The 23,794-nt window shown below is 38.7% G+C and overlaps 1 protein-coding gene across 3 annotated transcripts in view; it reads left to right on the forward strand.

Annotated features, from left to right (window-relative positions):
* prkg1a (protein kinase cGMP-dependent 1a) overlaps positions 1-23,794 on the forward strand; it is a 175,315-nt gene that overhangs the window by 81,193 nt on the left and 70,328 nt on the right. For all 3 annotated transcript variants that reach the window (XM_067421958.1, XM_067421957.1, XM_067421956.1), the window contains exon 3: positions 1,928-2,041. In XM_067421958.1, the coding sequence (XP_067278059.1) occupies positions 1,928-2,041 (114 nt within the window). The remainder of the gene's footprint in view (positions 1-1,927; positions 2,042-23,794) is intronic.

Genomic DNA, 23,794 nt, shown 5'->3' on the forward strand with positions numbered 1-23,794 from the left:
TTTGAATCTTATCTCACACTCTGACAAGTGTTTTGCATGTTCTAACCTCTCATTTTAAGGTGACCTTAATGTTTTATTTAATGATTAATTTTCTTCCTTTTTGTATATATGCTTACACTAACTATTTATTTTATCATAAATACAGTAAAATAGTAATACTGTGAAATATTACAATTTAAAATAATTTTGAATGTAATTTTATCAATGCTGAAAGTTCAAAAGAACAACATTTATTTGACTAAGAAATATTTTCTAACATTATAATTGTCACGTTTGAATTTAATGCATCCTTTCTAAATGAAAGTATTAATTTCTTAAAGGTACACTATGTAACTTTAACATTTGGCCCTCTAGAGGTTAAACAAAACTGTGACAATTTATCTGTTCTGGCCATGACAATAAAATAACTGTTGAGTAATAAAATATCTGCTTCGCTTACAACATTTGATTAAACTAATGTTGATTCATGTTTTATTACAAACTGTCGCCATCTCTTTTTTTCCAGCAGACTCTGTTCAGCATTTAACTTTTCTCTATTTAAAGATATAGTTAGACACGCATGGACGAGTGGCATATATACTCAATTATAATCAATCAAAATACATAGTGAACCTGTAAAAAACAAATAAATCTGACCACAAACGTTAAACTGGGAGCATAAATATGTTCCTTGAGTTTAACTACATGAATATTAATTGTCAATTTGCTCAGGGCTGAAAAAAAAAAAAAACATTTTTGTTTTTTGGTGGTACTTTTTTGGTTGTTCTCATTTAATTACATATTATGATTTTTTTATTATTAATTTATTTACACCTAAGATGATGAGTAAAATTTGGCTTTGGTGAGTAAATAAAACAGTAAATAAAAAGTTGGCTGCCAACTTTTAGGAACTACAACATTACATGCTTTAAGTCAAACTCTCTCTGATGTGAGTTATTCAAATCAAAGACATAACTGGACAGTGGAAGTTTCCTTCAATGGAAATGTTATTAGAAGTTCATCTAGAATGCCTCATTTTTATGTGGTGAGGCATACGTGGAATATTTCTCTCAGTAAGCCACTAAAACAGAAATATCACTGACATATGAAGACTGGCTCATCTTAGATGTGATGTTGCAAATCACACAATGACCTGTGCTGTTTGACACAAGTATACAAAATAACCAAAACATCTAAATTCCATTGGCCACAGATGCTAAATACATTTTTTTATGGTCTGTGATTTATTGCCATTGGCAAGTGTGGCAAAAAGTATATTTTGAATTGAATGCAGAAAAAGTTTTTATTAGGTCAAGGCCACGTGAAAGTCATTCTGCCCTATAATCCTGTTCTGCTATTGGTTAAATAGTCCATCAGAAGGAAAGAGTCATCAACTCTCTCTTTCTTTTAGGGACAGCTTGTACCAGTGCAAAGCCCTCTTTTAGTAGTTTGGTTAAAAAACTTTGGATCTTATCTTCCGTAACAGGTCTTATTTCACACCTTTTTAATTTTTTCCTGGATCAGTCTGTCTCATCTCTCATGGTCTTTAACCATTTTCATCAACTGAGTGAAACTCAACTGTTGAAAAGTGAGAAAAGATGCTCAACTTCCTGTTATTCTGCTTGAAATGTATCATATCAGCCCATCTCCAGTTCACACCTCTGAGAGAGAAAGAGAAAGACAGAGAGAGAGAAAGCAACAGGTGGGTTTTAATGTGCAGTCACACTAAAGGGGTGTTGAAGGCTGTGACGTGTGCTCTTTCATGAATCATAATATACAACACCAGTCGGCACAGCAAATATTATATCCAGACAATCGTTTATGTACGTGTGTATGTTCTGGTTTAAAGACTTAACTCACAATTAAATCTCTAAATTATTTCAGTATGTGCATGTTGTTTCGAAGTGTTTTGTGTTATTTACAGTTGTGGTGTGTTTTTTTATTTCAGAGGGAAAGGTTGAAGTGACTAAAGAGGGATTGAAGCTGTGCACTATGGGACCAGGAAAGGTGTTTGGAGAGCTCGCCATCCTTTACAACTGTACCAGGACCGCCACTGTGAGAAGTAAGTTCATAGTAATAAATACAATTATCCTGATTTTGATTCTGATTGCTCAGATTGCAAGGGACATTTTTAAATATTTTTTCCAACTACACACAACACATCTTGAGTTTACTCTAGGCACATTTCCTAGTCTGTCAGCATGGGATTATAATTTTCAGTATGACTGAAGACAACCAATCACTCCATCTGTAATGATAATCTGTAATTCTTCATTAGACAGGAGGCCAGATTGAGAGATATGTGAGAGAAATGGATTAATATTAGGGGGCAACAAATTAACTGTGATCAGATATTGCAGGATTTTATTGGTTATTTTGTGACTTTGAACATACCCCTAACCCTTTATTAAAGGGTCTTAAAGGGGTCATGAATTGAGAAATCAACTTTCCCTTCAGGTTTTGATATATAAAAGGTAATATAAGAATGTTAATTGTAATATAAGAATATCCTGTAAATTTCAGATCTGAAAACTTCCTTGTTAGAGGACAGCTTTTATAGACACCAGGCCCATCAAACTAGAATACTGGATTTGCAGAGATTAAAACACAATGCTGTGCCTTCAATTTTGGATATGACAGGAGTGGTGCAACACACTCATGTGAGAAAAACACTTTTTTTATATGTGATAGTATTGCATTGGAATAAGACTTGGATATGCAAGGCCGTTGGCAGGCCTGTGAATCTTAAATAGTGAAATAACATTACTTTCTTGATTTACATTCTTCACTCTCCTGATGTGATATTTGAAAGGCACGTGTGTGCACTCGCTTCGCGCTTATATTAACCGTTGAGGTGGGCCAAGTAATACAAATATTCCAATCAATCACGGGTGGATGAGAAATAAATCATTGTGTTTGTTTGATAAAGACATTTAAGGACCCTGTCAGAGAATCTTCCTGGTTTCCGCTTTCAATCCCTCCCTTGTGAACTGACAGGGGAACAGAAGCTCATTAAATATGCAAATCTTGTCCAATCCTAGCCGCGGGCTAGGATTGTTATGATTTCCAAGTCTTTAGTGCAGCATGCCCATCAAAACCCAGCGTTCGGGAGAGATCTTCAAAACCAGTGTAGAAAACAGCCTATTACTTATTCATTATGATGTTCTTGAATGTAAAAAACACACAAAAGTCTCAGACAACAGTATAAAAAAGCAAACAAATACATGACACCTTAATGTAGAATTCAGAAACACTTGTTATTAGTGACACCAGTGGCTGTGTAGTGAACTGTGCTCGCACTTGTGCACAACAAACAAAAGGTTAAATGTGATTCAGTGGCCCAAAATACTAACTGCAAAGTAATTTGCTTCTGAGCAAAGTAACAAGAAAATATAAAGCAAAATGTAAGAGTTAAAAGAAGTTGGAAATACCTTTGCAAAAAATGTATTCTTAATGTACATCACGTGACACGCTTTCCTCTCAATAAAAAAACAAACACAAAAGAATTACATTGGTGAGAAAACAGAAGTTAAGAAAGTATTTGATGTTGATATGTTTGCTCAAGCTCTGCAATTTACCGAGATCAGATGTGTTATTAATTACACAGTTATGATAGTTGGATTTATAAAGTATATATGAGACTATAGATCTGGCTATGTCTTTTTTTTTTGCATGGCACATTGAAATTACAGTATAGAATAGCTCTTTCTGCATTTTATTGAACATTTGGTTAAGTATTCATTTAATTTCAATGGTAGAGAGGTGATGGCAATAAATAAGCGATTTAATACATGATGATTCTTACAATATAGCCCCTTTAAACTTTGGCAAACATAACTTGTCTCTCTTCAACTCACCAATTACATTTTCATTAGGCTTTTCCATATTTATAAAAAGCTCCAAGTTGCTTTAAAATCTAGATCTAATTCTGTAATTAGCAGCCAGTTTACACTACCATGATTGATGTCCCCAGTTGTCCCATAATTCAAGTTTTTCCCCTTTTAACAAGATCATCTCATATGCACAGGCTTGTGTGCTGTAAATTATTTGAAAGCCTTTCTCTCATTTATTATTCCATTCTTCTCTTCGTTTTATTTTTCCTCTGAACTATTGTTCTCCTTCATGCATATTCTCTTCTTGCCTCTGCTTGGCCCTGTTTCTCCATCCTCTTTCCCTCCACTCTATCTCTCCTCCCCCAGCAGTATTTATGGTGTTCCTGCACTCTGGTTCTCTGGATAGCATCTGAGACAGGAAGTGTGTTGGACTGGGATTAAGGGAACTGCACGTGTCTCTCTCCATGCATGTCCAAATGCAACAGTTATTTTCACTTCAGTTCATGTAAACTGAACATTTTCCACATTTTAAGCATTTGTTGCATGTTGTTGATTTACCTAATAATTCTAACTTTCCCCTCAATTTCAGTCATGCAATTTTATGAAAGCCTGCTAGGAAATTATATAGCAGAGAAATATTTAAAATGTGCAATTATGTTTTAAAATGATTGTGCATTTGTTTGCACCCTTATTTACTCCATAACCAAAAGGTAATTCGTCTAGCTATTTTTTTCCACCTCAAATATGATTTATATAACTTTGCATCTCAATTATAAACATTTCAACAAAACTACAACCTTTTCATTACTGTTTTTAAACCCTGATACTGTACACAAATCTGATGGAGAAGAAGCCGCTATTATTTTCTTTGATAACATCATTGCATCATAGAGCTTAAATTTTATTTAAAGGGTGATGAATTGAGAAATCAATTTCCCTTGAGCTTTTTTGATACGTTTCAGAGCTGAAAACTTTCTTGTTAGTCAAAGAAAAGCTTTTATAGACACCAGGCCCAGCAAACACTCTTGTGCTTCATACTTGCGTCATTGCTCGACGAAACACCGCTTATACAGCACGTCTAATCCAGTAGTCTCCCCCACCGACTCATGGAGGGTTTGTGCTAGCCAACAACAAACATGGCGAGGAAGATAGCAAGATATTGCGCTATTTCTGGTTGTGGAAGAACACAGTCCCTGCATTAGCTTCCTTCGGATCCTAATATTAGGAATGTGTGGTTGAACTTAATTTTTAATGAAGTTCCAGCTAACGTGGGGAAGACATGTTCACTTCATTTCACTGCGGAATCGTTTGTAAACAAATCTCCGGTCGATGCTGGATTTGGATCCGACAGGAATGGTGCAACACACTTATGTGAGTAAAACGTGTTTTTATTTGTAATAGTATTGCATTGTTATAGATCGTTTTGTGTACGTGTCTAACAGAAACATACCTTTTGCACGCTGGACTTAGACACGTATGGGCCAGGGCTCGCAAAGCCCAGCAGGCCGATGTGTATCGTTATATTCCGTTCTTGTTCTTCTGCTATTCTCTCTCGCGAGTTGAAATCTGAAGGGCGGGGCACACGTGTATGTGTGCGCGCGATTCTCGCTTATATTGTTTGATCTTGTGGGCTGTGTGTAATATAAAAATAATAGTCCAATCAATCATGGGTCGATGAGAAATAAAACATTGTGTTTGTTGGATAAAGACGTTTACGAGCCCTGTGATCGAGATAATCATTCTGGTTGCCGTTTCTCCCTCAATCTCTCCTCTCCGTCATGTGAACTGACAGGGGAGCTTAAGCTCATTAAATATGCATAGCTTATCCAATCCTAGCTGTGGGCGTTTACTTCCACGTCTCCAGTGCTGCACGCCCATCAAAACCCAGCGTTTTGGAGACAGCCTCAAAACCAGTGTATAAAATAGCCTATTACTTATTGTTTTTTAATGTAAAAACCACACAAACATCATTAGTTGACATCAGACAACAGTATAAAAAAAATACACCTTTAAGATTTAATAAAAACAGTCTTTTCATTTCTGTTTTTAAACCTTCATACTGCTCATGTATACAATTGCATACTTGGAGTACCATTAAAAGGCAGTATGTAACTTGCCCCGCAATGTTTGTGCTACAGACATTAATGACAACTCAAATTGTGTGGCTTTTGAGTAAAGAAGCACTATTTGTTTTCTAAGTGATCTGACAGTTTTCAAACCTTTTGCAACTACAATTTTATACTGGTAGACACCACTTTTCCTCAGAAGAAGTTTGCATCTGACAGTTTTCAAATCTTTTGCAACTATACATTTTATGCTGGCAGACACCACTTTTCCTCTGAAGATCTTGCCATCCGAGTTTTTGCAAAGCTGCGTGTATGGTTATTCATCTCTATCCCTGTCTCTTACTTTCAAACACACACCTTTGTGTTGTGGCTGGTTTCCAGTGGAGTCTGTATGTAAATGAGTCCTCAGGAAAAGTCATGGCGTGAGCATTAGAATGCACAGGGGAAACGGCACAGATATGTCAGCTCTTAAAGTGGATTTGACCTGGTGTGATCTTAGAGCTGCCCTGTCCTTTCACAGCTATAAACAACAGAGCAGAGCAAGAGAGAGCAGGCCTGGTGCTTTACTGGACACACAAGGTGAAGGCTCTTTATCACAGACTCTGATGTAATCACTGAACTCTAGTGGATGCTCTACAGATATTATGTGAGGACCACTGTGTAACGAGCATCTAAATTGTTCCTTTTAAGAGGCTTAATTTGATGTCATGCGTTGTCAAGTAGGGTGTGTCTGTGTAGCGTTTGCGCTGGTGATATAGAGGACTCCTCTAATACACTCTGCTCAAGAAAGCATCCGGATTCTTTTTATTTGTAATTTTGTCAGACAGAGTGTCTTGTTTTTCTCCCCACTCTCTTTCATATATGCAGAGAGGGCAAGTATTCTCTGATGCTATATACATATATACAGGGCTCTACGCTAACTTTTTTCTTGAGGAGCACTTGTGCTCCTAATTAAAAAAATTTAGGAGCACAGTCAAAAATTTAGGAGCACATTCTAATCCATCAAACACATTCCAATTATAACTTTCCCATTACAGGACGATATTTGTCCTTTAATATCCAGGGTAATTTTTACCATTATAAGAGCAATGTTTTCAAATCTTATTAAATGTATGCATCATCTGTCAATTTCTTAAATTCAACATAATTCTGACATAATATTATTATTAACTTCTGAGAGTACAACACACACACACACACACACACACACACACACACACACACACACACACACACACACACACACACACACACACACACTCACACACACACACACACACACACACACACACACACACACACACACACACACACACACACACACACACACACACACACACACACACACACACGTTGGTCTATGTGGTTTACAGGGACTCTCCATAGGCGTAATGGTTTTTATACTGTACAAACCGTATTTTCTATCCCCTTACACTGCCCCTGCCCCTAAACCTACCCATCACAGGAAACATTCTGCATTTTTACTTTCTCAAAAAAACATCATTTAGTATGTTTTTAAGGCCATTTGAATTATGGGGACATTTGATATGTCCTCATAAACCACATTTATAGTGTAATACCAGTGTAATACCCATGTAGTTATACAAATTTGTGTCCTCATAAACCACATAAACAGGCTCTCACACACACACACACACACACACACACACACACACACACACACACACACACACACACACACACACACACACACACACACACACACACACACACACACACACACACACACACACACACACACACACACACACACACACAAAGCGGAACTGGACTTCATACAATGCATTTAATGCCTTAATGCATTAGTTAATGTTGTATGAATGTTTTACATATAAGTTTTTGAATTTAGAAATATGTACAAATTAAACTTTAAAAGTTTAATATTTTAAATAAAAAAAGTCCTTACAAAGTATAGATATGAAAATAAAAACCGCCAGTAGGTGGCGGCAAGTCATTCAGTCAATAGTTCAAAACCATAGACCGTAAAAAAATATGGACGACTCGACATCATCCGTTTCCACTTGCCATATTTGAAGCTTTCAGGCGGACTTGCACGGCGCGGACATCTTGGGACCGAGTCTGCGCAGTAGCGATTTCGGGACCGGAGTTGCGCAGTAGAGCGCAGGAAGTAGAGCAGGAAGTACAGTCGCGATATCAAAAGCCCGCCCACACTCTCGCAGATGCAGAACAATTAATTATGTTGGTGTGAAATAAACAGTTATGGAAATGTAGAAATTAAAGCTAAAGTTCTAATCTGCTCCCAAAAATTTTGAAAAAAGTCCGTTAGTGCCTCACTGACAACTTCACTCAGAGAAGCCGTCAGTCTCAGCTGTCAATCATGATGTCACACACCCCGTTTTTATAGCATCAAATAACTAACTCAAACTAAACTTATTTTTAAAACGAACACCTGAAATGAAATCATCGTGATGATAACTGCCTTCAGTGACATAAACTAACTTTGGGGGAAAAATTTTGAAGTCCCCCTGAATACCAAAACTATGCATGGGAAATAATTGGACACAAAATGTTGTTTTGAGTTGAACTATTTTATCTCACTCACTTGAAATAAACGTGAAGCTTCTGCAAAGAAAAGTTTGCAGCAAGTGGCTTTGAGCCAAGGATGAATGTTCAAACAAGACTATTAAAGGGTTAGTTTACCCAAAAATGATATTGATGTCATTAAAGGGGGGGGGGGGTGAAATGCTGTTTCATGACTTTGATTCAAAAACTAATGTTGGATGTTTGATGGAGTATTTCTGTGTCACAAATACTCCTTCCGGTTTCTCACAAGTTTCTGAGAGTTTTTTTTGAGTATGGGTCGGCTTGACGTTTATAGAGCGGAAGGTCCTTGAAGGCAGCGCTGCGTTTGAACCGATTTGAATGCAGAAATGACAGCGAAGCTTCACAACATCGCAGATATCCACAGTCACTGCTGTCACAGGACTTCACCAAATCATACCAAAGAAGTGTGTTTTTGACGGAGCGGTCCCAGCAATAAAGGTTCGGTCCTGCTTTGGAAGCAGCCGGTGAGTAAAACTGCTTCAAATGTCTGTGCTGTTGGCTATCGTCACGTGAGTAAACATCAGTAAACGACACGATCGCGTGCTTCGTCATTCAAATGCGCTAACGGTTAACTTACTCCATTGCTGTTCTATGTATAACGTTACACTAGTCTGACGTGCAAAACCGTTTTGCTTACTACTGCTAAGGTTTAGTCGCATACAATAGTCCATATACCGAATCAAGTCCTCATAAACTGTGAGTAAACACACACAAATGTTGACAGGTCACTAAATACAGTACATACCACAGGGACGGACGTCCTGCTGTTGCTGTTTCTCCTGTTCAATTTATTTCAGCCTCCGAATTTGATTCTGGATCATATATGTATTAGCTGAATCCGATCGCTAGCCATGGGTTTCTCCACGCTTGAGAACGTCACCGCCACTCGTAATTCTTTAGCTCCGCCCACACGATACGCCTCCAGGCGCTCGCTTTTTTCCGGAAAGACTCGGTACAGCCTATATTTTTTTTATAAATATAATAAAACTAAAGACTTTTCGGAGATATGAAGGATGCAATACTACTCTATAGGTGCTCAAGATTGACATGAGATTGACTGAAACTGAGTGTTTCACCCCCCCTTTAATGACTCACCCTAATGTCGTTCCACACCCGTAAGACCTTCGTTCATCATCGGAACACAGTTTAAGATATTTTATATTTTAGTCCCAGAGCATAATGCAGTCAATGCCCACTTCACCTTCCATGTCCAGAAAGCTAATAAAAACATCATCAAAGTAGTCCATATGTAACAATCAGTTGGTTGATTAGAGTCTCTTGAAGCATCGAAAATACACTTTGGTCCAAAAATATCAAAAACTACGATTGTATTCAGCATGGTCTTCTCCTCCATGTGCCTCCAAAAAGAATCAAACAGTCAATGAATCAGTGAATCGATCAATGATTCGGGTCGCCAATGTCACGTGATTTCAGCAGTTCTGAAGCGCCAAACTGCTGAAATCACATGACATTGGCGACCCAAATTTTTTGATCGATTACGGGTTATGGGTGTGGAACGACATTAGGATGAGTAATTAATGACATCAATTTCATTTTTGGGTGAACTAACCCTTTAAGGGTTACATTTAAGGGATAATACTGTATATTCATTGTACACTTATTACAACATTTTTTTTTTTACCACATAAATATGTGGATTTGCGCTGTTAAAATGCGTTGCTATTGACGTCGGTATAGATAAATCGAATTTTGCTTAAAGTGCATAGAGCTGCTTGTTTTGCTTGTTGATTTTCAAATATAAATCTTCAATGTGTGCATCAGTCTTTTTGAACACTTTAATCACATTTTAACAAAACCGTGATAATATTGATAATCGTGGTAATTTGGTCACTATAATCGTGATATGAAACTTTCATACCGTCTCTTCTCTAATGGTTGTGTTTATGTTTGTGTATGTAGCTAAATCGTCTCTGTTCCACTTACATATGGAGGTAGTTAAGCAGTTGTGAACCCCACTTGCTGCTTTGCGAGAATGAAGTCGATTTACTTCCATATAAGCAGCTTGAAGACCATGATGCTAATTTGTGTGATGAGCTCCTGGACAAAACCTTGATGTGTATATATTAGATTTTCAAACTGGCCCTCCAGCAATCTGATAAACCCAATAAGACAGCAGGGATTTTAGCTCTGGAAAGTGTTTTTATGTTATCTGATTGTGCAAAACATACCCAGTATTTATCAGTTTGCATTTCAGACACAACTTGTTTTGGCCCACACAAATTTAGCAGTTGAGGCATTTTCAATGCAGTCATCCAACTGAGATGAAAACACTGTTTTGTTCATAAATCTTTTACCTAATAAGCCAAAATCCCTGTAGTGCCATCTCAATTCACCAGCTAATACAACGTACAATGCATCCTTGAAGAAATCTTGCGACTGTTTACCGAAACCACATTGTCGCAAATTTGAAATTCAACCACATTGGGCCATGATGTCATGCAGGTGGTGGAGTAATAACTTTTTTGAATGAATCCGTTTAAGGTTTATTTGCTATCATTTACATGGCATCTGAGGAGTAATTATCTGTGTGTCGTGAATGGGTGTCCTCTGACTGGATGGCATATATATCAACTTCCTGGAGTCAGGTTTTTATCAGGTTGTTACATAAAAGGTCTGCTAAAGAATAACCAATTGGTGGATTTGTCAAAATGTACAATTATTCATGAGTTTTGTATAGGAGCGTAACAATATTCAAACCAAACCGGAAAAAAAAACGCGATACACCACCCACGGTTTGAACCGCAATACTCTCATGTCAAAATTGAATGTGCACCGCCCCCTGCTGCCCCTACCCAGCTCTCACTTCACCATATGCCACAAAATGTTTTTCTTACTTGATCAAATAGTTTGATTAAATAGTAATTATGACACTTTTTAATAAAAAAATAAGAGCTTTATTTTTTTACTAAATATAATAATATTATTTACTAAATATACACTATCTAAGTGCATGTCACGTGACTTGGGTCTTCGCTCAAGTTGCATGGTGGAAGGACAGAGAACCAGTTTCTCCATTTAGCCAGGTTTGCTAAATGCTACCTTGGAATTTTAGTATGAGGGTGTTCTCTACAGCAATGTTTCTCAAATGGTTTGGTCGCTAGACAGTTCTGAGCATAGATATGCATACAAAAAATGGGTACGGAAAGTATTCAGACCCCATTCATTTTTCACTCTGTTATATTGCAGCCATTTGCTAAAATCATTTAAGTTCTTTCTTTTTCTCATTATGTACACACAGCACCCCATATTGACAGAAAAACACAGAATTGTTGACATTTTTGCAGATTTATTAAAAAAGAAAAACTGAATTATCATATGGTCCTAAGTATTCAGACCCTTTGCGTGGACACACATATTTAACACAGGTGCTGTCCATTTCTTCTGATCATCCTTGAGATTGTTCTACACCTTCATTTGAGTCCAGCTGTGTTTGATTATAGTGATTGGACTTGATTAGGAAAGACACACACCTAGTTATATAAGACCTTACAACTCACAGTGCATGTCAGAGCAAATGAGAATCATGAGGTCAAAGGAACTGCCTGAAGAGCTCAGAGACAGAATTGTGGCAATGGCACAGATCTGGCCAAGGTTACAAAAAAAAAATTCTGCTGCACTTAAGGTTCCTAAGAGCACAGTGGCCTCCATGATCCTTAAATGGAAGACGTTTGGGACGACCAGAACCCTTCCTAGAGCTGGCCGTCCGGCCAAACTGAGCTATTGGGGGAGAAGAGCCTTGATGAAAGATGTAAAGAAGAACCCAAAGATCACTGTGGCTAAGCTCCAGAGATGCAGTCGGGAGATGGGAGAAAGTTGTAGAAAGTCAACCATCACTGCAGCCCTCCACCAGTCGGGGCTTTATGGCAGAGTGGCTCGACGGAAGCCTCTCCTCAGTTCAAGACACATGAAAGCCTGCATGGAGTTTGCTAAAAAAAATACACCTGAAGGACTTCAAGATGGGGAGAAATAAGATTCTCTAGTCTGAGACTTTTTGGCCTTAATTCTAAAGCCTTGTTTATACTCGACGCGTCCGCATGAGCGCGAGGGTGCGCGCGGCAAAAATGACGTCGAGGCAGAGGGGGCAGTCGTGCGCATTGGGTCCGCAAGACCCCATTTTGCCTGGCGGTATGCAGCACATTTTTTGTAACTCCGCTCACAGCTCTGCATCTGAAGATGAACGAGTTCTTGGCGAATCTAGCGCAGTGGAGCCTGGCGAAAGTATAAACAATCCTTAAGCGTTATGTGTGGAGAACCAGGAACTGCTCATCACCTGTCCAATACAGTCCCAATAGTGAAGCATGGTGGTGGCAGCATCATGCTGTGGGGGTGTTTTTCAGCTGCAGGGACAACTGGTTGCAATCAAGGGAAAAATTAATGCAGCCAAGTACAGGGATATCCTGGATGAAAACCTTCTCCAGATTGCTCAAGACCTCAGACTGGGCTGAAGGTTCACCTTCCAACAAGACAATGACCCTGAGCACACAGCAAAAATAACAAAGAGTGTGGCATCACAACAAATCCGTGACTGTTCTTGAACTGAACTGTTCCCCCAAATACAAGTGTGAAAAACTTGTTGCATTTTTCCCAAAAAGACTCATGGCTGTAGATCAAAGGATGCTTCTACTAAATGCATCTACTGAGCAAAGGGTCTGAATACTTAGGACCATGTGATATTTCAGTTTTAATTTTATAATAAAAATGGCTTCCTTTCTGTTTTTTTTCTGTCAATATGGGGTGTTGTTTGTACATTTATGAGAAAAGAACTTAAATGATTTTAGCAAATGGCTGCAATACTCAATACTTTCCATACCCACTGTATCTGTTCTGAGTGGGTTGCAGAGGGGCTGAGAAAAATATGTTCAGATGATATGTTGTAAGGCTATGAGGTCCTATTTTAACGATCTGAAACGCAAGTGTCAAAGCTCGAAGCGCAAGTAACTTTGTGGGCGGGTCTCTGCACTTGTTGCTATTTTCCCGGCGGGATAAATGGCTCTTGCGCCCGGCGCAAATCTAAAATGGGTTGGTCTGAAGTAGCTTTATTATTCATAGGTGTGGTTTGGGCGTAACGTGAATAAACCAATCAGAGCATCATCCAACATTCCCTTTAAAAGCAGGTGCGCAAGTTCTATTATGGATTGATATTATTATGCCGTATTTACCAGGCGCACGCCAGGAGCGGTTCACAGCCGATGAGACTGATGTTCTTGTAAGAGCAGTGAAAGACAGAGAAGTTGTGTTGTATGGGGATGGGGGAAACATTTATGTCTTGCCACTATTGGGCAAACAGGTCTGATCCTTAATTACTACAATTTGCCTGAATAATTTGTAAGCTAGATTTATGCCTATTTTTCACATCTTCGTGGCACACCACAATGATTTCCGTCATCTCATTTTTTTAGTGTAACAATTTATGATTTGCAAAAATAACTGTTGCATCTGCGTAGATTACATGAACAAAGTGTATGCGCGTTGTGCACGCTATACATTATGGTCAAGCATGCGCCCTTAAAATAGCATAATAAACAACGCGCAACGCGCCACTGACTTTAGACTAGGTTTTTTCTGGTCAGTGGCGCAATATTTAATGGAACAGCAAAATAGCACCAGGGATTGTTTGCGCCGGAACACGCCTCCTTTTTTGCGCTGAACCGCCCAGGGAGCGCAAGTTCATTCACTAGTTTAGTGACGTGCTTCTGTGGAGGGAAAAGCGTGCTTTGCGCGGGTGCAAAATAGGAATGACACATGCGTCGGTGTACAAAGTAAATTGCGCTGGGTGCAAGATAGGGCCCTATGTCAGAGTAATTTTTGTACCTTGCTACAAAATAAAAAGTCTCTCTTACCTTAGAAAACCGAAATGTCCTGTCAGCTGTTATACTGTACTTGTAGTGCACACACTTCAAATGCACATGCAAATGCAGCGGCACATGCTGGATATCACTTCATAAATAAAGCGCTAAAGAAACTACGATCATGAAACGTAATCATTAAATAAAAGTAAAGTGTCAATAGTTTCCATAATTTGTTCTGTGTGTGTTAGCTGGGAAGGATTTGCATGCATTTATGATGCCCATTATGTTCATCAGGAGTATTTTTCATCTTTCATTAACAGTTCATGATATATTGTGTATTCGCCATGGTAACTTGTTTCCATAACCCCAAAATGCCACTTTATTTTCACTTTATTTTTTAATTAGTGTGGTGGCTACTTTGTGTTATAAAAACTGCCATTAATTCAAATGTAATGCATTTAATAAATTGCTTTTTATTTTATTTTTTTAACTAGTCTAGACTAATCTACAGTGGAGGCATTTTTTTTCCATTTTAGTTTACTCAGGTTTGCTAACTGCTCTAAAGAAAACGTGATGCCAACATATAAAGTTAATAAAGTTTTCCTCTAAACTTGGGTCAGATTGTCTTTAGACCAAATGGGTTATAATATCTTGTGTAATGCATCCAGGGTGCGAACTACGGGGGAGCTCGGCTCCCCTAAATAAGACATGGGCTCCCCTGAAAATGTGATTTGAGAAATTTTGGGGGGTCTCAAAAAAATTGACACTGTGTTATTTTGAGGGGCAATTTCAGTTTTCTGTAATGTGATCATCGTGGATTATTATATGTAAAATTGCTAAAAATATATAATTAATTCATGCAGTTGACAACGCTGTTGTTCGGTTAAATGTGCTATACAAATAAAATGACTTGACTGGCAATTTAAATCTTATTTACTTCAATAAAGATAACTATGCATGCTGTTTTTGTCATGACCATCAAGGTGTGGTGGCGCTGTGGTGCAAATTCCACTCATGTTTAGTAGCCTACATGTCAACGCAAAGATTCGTAGAAAAAACAAAAACGAATATCCACTTCTTGATCTTGGATTTCTGGAAGAACAGCAGAGGAAGCTGACCCCAAGCCACTGTGGTCGATTCTGTGTTAAGGCATGTTATTCCCAATTATGTGTTGTGGCTGGGTTGATATAGGTCTGCGCGACTATCGATGTCCTAAGACTAACGTTAGTTGAATGGAGGAATTATGGTATTCTTCTGTAGCCTGACCAGTAACTTCAACCTTTGTTCATGTAAACTCAAAGACAGCCGGATGCTTTGTTTATAGACTATTTGTGGGCTTTTTGACCTATCAATTCTTGTTTTTTCTTCCTTCATTAAAATCAAAGATGTTCTTCAATGATTGTAAATTGTATATTTAGAGTCTCCACAATGCATTAAGCAATAGATTGATGCGTTCGTCTGTGTGTGAAGGAATATACACGTCCTCTTTTCCTCTTTTGAGGCACACAACTAGGAAGTAGAATTCAAAATATGGAAACTTTTTATATAGACACAATTGCCACATTGCCCTGAAAACACATTACATACAAATACATAGGATTTTTCACTGAAAAAATGAAAAAATTTAAATGATGGCACAATTTCTCTGGAGAAAGAGCTGAAATTGAATGATCTGCTCTGTTTCCTGGATACTGCTGTTTATATTTGTTGCAGTGTATCCGTGTTTTGAGAATACCTTGCAGTTGTATTTGTCCCTCTCTCTTAGGTTTCTGTTGTCTGTCATCTCTCTGGAATGATTCACTGAGGCAGACAGCACTTGAAGAAGGCATGCATGCTGCTAAAAGCATGACATCTAAATGACTCCGTCATGCAGTCCTGAATGAACAAATGTCTATTCAGCTTTTGTTTACCTTTGTCTTTTTCTTTATTTTCTAAAATGAATTAATCTCACAAAGTGTCATATATATATATATATATATATATATATATATATATATATATATATATATATATATATATATATATATACACACACACACACACTATGGCCATACCCAAACTGTTTCCAAAGTTGGGACCATGAAATTCTCCAAATGTCTTGGTATGCTGAAGCATTAAGAGTTCCTTTTTTTCTGGAACTATGGGGCCAAGTCCAACCTTTGACAAACAACCCCACCATAATTCCCCCTCCACCAAACTTTACACTTGGCACAAAGCATTCAGGCAAGTACCGTTCTCCTGGCAACCGCCAAATCCAGACTTGTCCATCGGATTGCCCGACAGAGAAGCTTGTGCAGAGAAGCTCGTCCAGAGAACACGTCTCCACTGCTCTAGAGTCCAGTTGCAGCGTGGTTTACACCACTGCATCTGACACTTTGCATTGCACTTGATATAAGGCTTGGATGCAGCTGCTTGGCCATGTAAACCCATTCCATGAAACTCTCTACACACTGTTCTTGAGCTAATCTGAAGGCCACACAAAGTTTGGAGGTCTGTAGCTATTGACTCTGCAGAAAGTTGGCAACGTCTTTGCACTGTGTACCTCACAGTATGCGCTGACCCTGCTCTGTGATTTTGTGTCGTACCACTTTGTGGCAGAGTTTCTATTGTTCCTAATTGCTTCCACTTTGTTCACTAACAGTTGACTGTGGAACATTTAGTAGTGAGGAAATTTCACGAATGGCTTATTGCATAGGAGCAACAGAATATTAGGAATATTAGGTCATAATGTGTTGGCTCATCTGTGTATATTGTATTGTGTTTATACTTTTGCATAAAAGTTTATTTTCATTGTAAATGAAAAGGTCTGTGTGTATGGCATGTTTGTCATCTTTAAAATATGGCTGTAAATCTGTTTTTATGGGGAGAAGATGAGTCTGTCAGTGGAGGGTTGAAAGAGAACGGGTCGTGCCAGGGCAAGTTTGGTAAAGATACATTTCTTCTCCCTAATGAATAATATTAACTCTCTGTGCTATCAGAAAGCATTCTGGGACGTGTGCTTCTATCTCCATGTTAATTGAGAACATAATTTTGTACCAGTGCTGCTGGGAAGAATGTCTGGGTGTTGATGGCCTGCAGGGAAACTGGTCTGCTAAAAACCTCCCCATATCAAGCTTCCCATATAGTTTTCTTTAGCTATATGTGGGTCGATGACATATAAGGATTTTCAACTGGCCAATTTTAAAATACAAAAAATATCTATTGCAATTGTTCAAATATTAAGAAAATAAATAAATAAATAAATAAATAAATAAATTAAAATGCATAATTACTAAAATGAAATGAATATTCTAAATAATTTTAATTTTATTGATATATTTCTCATAGTGTACAAAAATGAAAAATAAATCGTCTGAAATGTTTGTAAATGTAAATTTGTAAACAGTGACTATTTTGGCCGGGTAGTTTATTATCATTATTATCATTATCAATCATTATCATAATAATAATAACAATAATGAATAATAATAATAATAATGTATGTGTTTGTTTGTTCCTGGTCATAAGTTGAAACTGCATCAAATGTCTGTTTTATTAGCAATCCGCATATACGTGTATATAATGTCAACAACATGGATAATGCTATGATGTATTGTGTGTGTGTGTGTGCTTCTGACTCTTTAGCTCCTTACACTGCATTGCTGCACAAGCTTGGGTGTTTTCAGAAATAATTGGTATAGTATATCTGTCTTTTATAAATATGATAAAACTAAAGACTCTTTGGATATATGAAGAATGCAATACTACTCTCTCTGTAGGACTCAAAATTAACATGAGTGTGGCTGAAACTGTGTGTGTGTGTGTGTGTGTGTGTGTGTGTGTGTGTGTGTGTGTGTGTGTTATGTACCCTTTAATTAATTCATTAGTAGTAGTTAATAGTAATTAGTAGATGACCTGAAGCTGTCCGAAGTTAGCAACATTGAAAACCGATGGATGCTCAAAACATACAGGTCCTGATCGAGACCTGAGATCTGCGCCCAGGTGTAGTGATCACCCTCCAGCGTCTGAAATGTACACATAAATCAGAGGATGGAAACTGTACTGTGTTTTGTTAAACAGACATTTGATCTAGCCTAAAGGAGGGATTTAGATTCAGGTAAATATGGAGTAAAATTGAAATGCACAAGTAATGTTTGTGTTCATGAACATATGTTGGCGGTTGTGTAGGTGGATGCTGTTAAATTGTTGTGTGTATCTGATGAATTCTGATCTGCCACAGGGCTGAATGTCATTATGGATCCAAACAGGAGCCGATTTTGCACTCTCTCTTTAATACACAGCAAAGAGTGGGTGTTTTAAACAATAAAGTCACTGCCTGCATAACGGCTGTTTTGCACTACATAATAAATATGCCAGGACTGTCTGTCTCTCAGTTGTATAGCTCATACCTCTCTTTTTGTGACTTGTTTTCGCTCTTGTTCTCTTTCTCTCCTTCCAGGCAGAAAAAAATACAGGTGTCAGATGAAAGTCTGAAGTATTTAACTTAGACCCAAAGAAGTCAGTCAGGCACAAAACAACACAATACCTCTTTGTGATAGATGTATTAGATGTATTAGACATAATAGTTTTATACTTTATCAGTCTGATTAACTTAAATCATCATAGTTGTTTGTGTTTATTTTTGTTTTTATTACTTAAAGCTGCAGTCCGTAACTTTTTTGTGTTAAAAATTATCCAAAATAAATTTGATCAAGTAGATAACCAGACAGTGTTCAAAACGATCTGCTTACCTTAGCTCGATTTACAACGGTAAGCTTGTAAAAATGTTTTTAACTTCATTGGTACTGGTGGATTTACATGGGAAATTGGAGATGTTGGAGGTGGAGATTTATAGCCTTTTCTCACAGCACTTGATATAATTAAAGGTGGGATAAATGTTATTTCAAAACCGTTTTAGAAAAAGGACACGGGCCGAGTGGAATAACAAACTTGTAGCCAATCAGCAGGTAAGGGGCGTGTCTACTATTGATGGTGAGAAGAGTGCTCGCTCTCGCTCTGTGCACGTCATTATTCAAAACACACGAGTCACACATGACGGACATTAGTTGACAACTAGTCTAATATATGCTGCTTGACTATGCTCGTGTGTCATGTTCGCTTGTTAGTCCATTTGCGATCGTATTGTGGCTCACTTCAGCGATGATGAAGACCCGTTCATTTCCACACCGTATGGAGCATCTAAATCTCCTCACTGTGTGCTTCAAGCATCAGCTCACACAATGTCTCCGACAAGTAAGATACTATACTCCTAATATATGTTTGTTTATTCTTTTCATGATCTATATAACCCTTATCCAGTCATAATTGTAATATGTCTGTAGGAGCTAAAATAGAATTTAGCTAAATAGAACTAATGTGTGTGTTAAATAATTAATTAACTTTCAATGTTATGTGAGTTGGTGCCATCTAGGGGTAGAAGCTGGAGAGGCTAAGGCCTTTGGAATAAAGGACCTGGGACTTCCTCTGAGGGTGTGGCCAGAACAGGAAGTGGCAGTCTTTGACCTCATGGCCTAACAGACAGACTGCTTCAATCCTAGTTATATCTTGTTAATCCTTTATTTTTTTGATACTTTGATCTTTTGGTTTTTTGATTTTGAATATCAGCAGTTTTTTGTAATACATATTTTTTCGTTTGAACACGTTGGAAAGTGAGCATCAAGTCTTGTTTTTGTTCAGCCACCAAAGTGGATATATCCCTATATATCCATTACAATGTCATTAGTTGGACTGTCGGCTCGTGCTATAGAGTTGCTCATGAGAACAGTTTGTGATTTTGTGATTGCTATGACTCTAATCTTGTCATAATTGTAATATGTCGTTAGCTGGACTGTGTGCTTGTGTACTATCGAGTTGTTCATGAGAACGGTTTGTGTGTGTTTTTGTGATTGCTGTAACTCTAATCTTGTCATAATTGTAATATGTTCGTTAGTTGGACTGTCTTGCTCGTGTACTATCGAGTTGTTCACAAGAACGGTTTGTGTTTTTGTGATAGAAGGGGTGACTTTTTCATTGAATATTCGACCTGGATTAGATACACAGTGATTCTGCCATAGCCGTGGGCGGCGCTATCAAAATAGGGGCGAGACCCTTTTGGGGGTAGGGGCGTGTTTGTTTTGGTGATTTGAAATATCAACAACGGTTACCAGATAGCACTTACCCCACCTTTAAACTTATTCATTTGATGGCAGATCCAGAAAGGTTAAAACAACCACCAGTGACAACTCCAGATTCACCCGTTGTAAAATGCAACTTCTTACTTTCTGAGTGGCTACAGAAAAAAAAAAAGAGAGACTTCAACCGGGCCCATGCGAAAACATGGATAAACAAGCTTTTGAAAGGTGGAGTGATACTCGTGTTTTGAAGGGGTTCAAAACGGATGCATAGATGGCTTCCTACTGGACAGGTAACGTAGGTCTAAGACATTTAAATGGTTCAATTGTAACTGTAACATACTTGTTCGCTTAATTCATACAGTTACGGCCAGTGATGAGAATAACAGCGTTATAGATAAACGCCGTTACTAACGACGTTAATTTTTTCAGTAACAAGTAATCAAACGATTTACTGTTTCCCCCGTTACAACGCCGTTACCGTTACTGAGAATAAAATGCGGTGTTACTATAATTGAGCTCACTGAAGCGGTTTTCATCCGAACAGGCACGCACTCTGTCAGCGGACAGGCAGCTGTGTGTGTGTGTGTGTGTGTGTGTGTGTGTGTGTGTGTGTGTGTGTGTGTGTGTGTGTGTGTGTGTGTGTGTGTGTGTGTGTGTGTGTGTGTGTGTGTGTGAGTGAGTGAGTGAGTGAGTGAGTGAGTGAGTGAGTGAGTGCCTGCGTGCGCGCGCGCATATGCGACCAGTGATCAGGAGTCAGAGCGATGCCATGTCCATCGAAAGTAGCTTTCGCAAACTGGAAGTATTAAGCACTACTTTTCCCTCGCTGAGAAAAAGTGTGCCATTCGCCAGGGCCGAATTAACATTAGGGTCAGGACCTAAGCACAGAGGGGCCTGTGATTGGCTGAGGAAATAATTGTCAGTCGATCGGGAGCACCTAAACTTTTCCTGGTGGGCTGCTCGCCAAACCCCACCATGCCCCCCACATGAAGCACTGTTATTTACTGGAGTGCTGTGAGTGCATGAGAACAAACATCAAAAGCCGGGTAATGAAATGGCATTAGCTGATTAAACTGCATGCATCCAGTAGTTGCAGCGCGAGAGAAGCTGGACCGTCTCACGCTCAGTGCTGACTAACTTGTTCGGCGCTTCCATCACTCTATTGACATGATAACGAGTGCCAGGCAGTCACTTTATCCATTTGAATTTAATACAAGCGCAACATCATGTGTACAGTAAAGGCTCTGTGGCAAAACTAGCTAAACCAGACTGAATAGTTCCGACCATGTAAAGTAAACTGTTGAGGTAAACTATAGGCGGCCTACACGACTGTAATCATGGCCGTAGTCAGCTCTGAGGTCACCGAGGTCCGGACTCTGTATTTTTTTTAGGTATACATAATAGATGTTGTGAAATAATTAACTAATAAAGTATTAACACTACTTTAGTTCTGCAAGGATTTCTTATTAGATTGAAAACCGATCGATTATAATCAATTATGCTTCCTCAACGTGCAGTAACACACTGATGTGTGAAGTGAATGTTGTGACAAAATCATAGATGAACTGCCCTGTCTGCTGTGTTACCACTCGTCAATGTCAAAATATTTGAGATGACCGATCATTTTAAAGTTGGTGGGCTTTATGTTCACAGAAGCTGCTGAGTGCAGTATTTTTTATTGATTTTTTGCAGCTCAAGTCGCAGGAAGCTTCAGTAAATGGTGCGAGATGAAAGTAGCTAAACTAAACATTTCATAATTGACAGCTGTTGTAGGATAAAAATGTTAAACAATGAACAGACTATCAGCCAGAGCTCATCTTAAGCAGGGGAAGAGAGAGGGCAAGAGAAGGATCTTAGAAAAAAAGAAAGAGTAAAAGAGTGATGGAAATGAGGAGAGAGCATGTTTAACGGATAATCTACTGTCTACTAACATGGTTTTGACAGTTATTTATACTTTTTTTTTTTTTTGCCTGTATGTACTTAAAATACACATGTATAGATGAGAAAAATCAAAATTTTCTTGGGGAACCATGTCCCCCGACTAGCTCAGATTTGGAACCTCATTGGTTATAAAACTCCTTTAGGCAGTTGCATGCTCAAAAGTTGTTGCTGTTTCTGGAAACCTGTTTGCTTTGGCCTCATATCTGTTAATAGTATGCAGTTAATGTGTTGCAGCCTGGAATATATTTAAATATAGGCCTACTTAATATTAAAATTGAATATTCAGACAGTACTCATTGTATCTCTGTGCTTTTGAAGATTTTGTTTTTTAAAAGTACTTATTATTTCTGTGGTAGAAAACCTTGTGGCACCAAGATTGGCTACTATGGGTGCCCTTGGGTTTGTTATAACCCTATGTTTTCTTAATCCGGGCCTCCACATCACCACCTATTTGGTGGTTGTGCAATAATGTTTTCGATCTTTTCATTTAATAAGTATTCTTTATTCATTGAGAATAGGAATATATTGTTTGTTTGATGCTAATTTATTGAATGCAGATGTGTGAGATGACAACATTAAATAATAAATCATATTTTAATTACATTACTGAAATGATTGGTTAGTACTTTTTTATAATTGATTTTGCATTCTCCTTGTTATTTTGGATTTGCTATTATAGAATATACAGTGAGGAAAATAAGTATTTGAACACCCTGCTATTGTCAGGGTTGTTTGTGGCAGTAATAAGTGCACAACACAGGAGATGAGGGTTCAACTTAGACTTTACTTTAAAAAGCCCCCCGCCCCGAAAAGGCACGTCCTCGCGGCGTAAATAAGAAGTTCATACATGAAAAGGGGCGGAGGCTTCCGCAGAGGGCGTGAAGCTGGTGATGGGCAGAGTTCTGGAGTAGGGGGCACCAATACCATGGTGGCGCTGATAGTGGGAGGATCCAGGGCGGAGTCCTGACTGCCAGGGCGGACGGAACCCTTGTACCGATTGGTGGAGGCGGAACCATGGTGAGGTGAGGAACCAGCGAAACAGAGCGGCCGACAGACCAGGGGGACATCGTAGGCCTGGAAGCGCTGAGCTGCTGGCTCATGTAACGGAGGCGGTGATGTGGACCCGGATGGCCGGAGCGACGATGTGGCAAGCGAGGCTGACGGGGAGGCTGGAGGAAGGGAGGAGCATGCTGACGCCGGAGGGGTGCAGGGTGAGGGCGCAGCCTGAATTTCAGATCTATGTCCGCTCCTGGCTCTGCGTTGGATTGACTTGTCTGCGTCAACTCCGAGGTCTTCGTGTCCTCCAGCTCTCGACTATCCTCGGTGGGCACTTCGAGATCGCTGGCTGTAGGTAAGAGGCCATCTCTCAGGATCATCCAGGCCAGGTCATCCAAATACAGCCGGCTCTCTGGACTTTTGTTGCAGCAGGGGTGAGTCCATCTTCTTATTACTCACTTGAAGGGTCGGTT

Source organism: Pseudorasbora parva, chromosome 17, assembly GCF_024679245.1.
Source record: "Pseudorasbora parva isolate DD20220531a chromosome 17, ASM2467924v1, whole genome shotgun sequence".
Classification (NCBI taxonomy): Eukaryota; Metazoa; Chordata; class Actinopteri; order Cypriniformes; family Gobionidae; genus Pseudorasbora; species Pseudorasbora parva.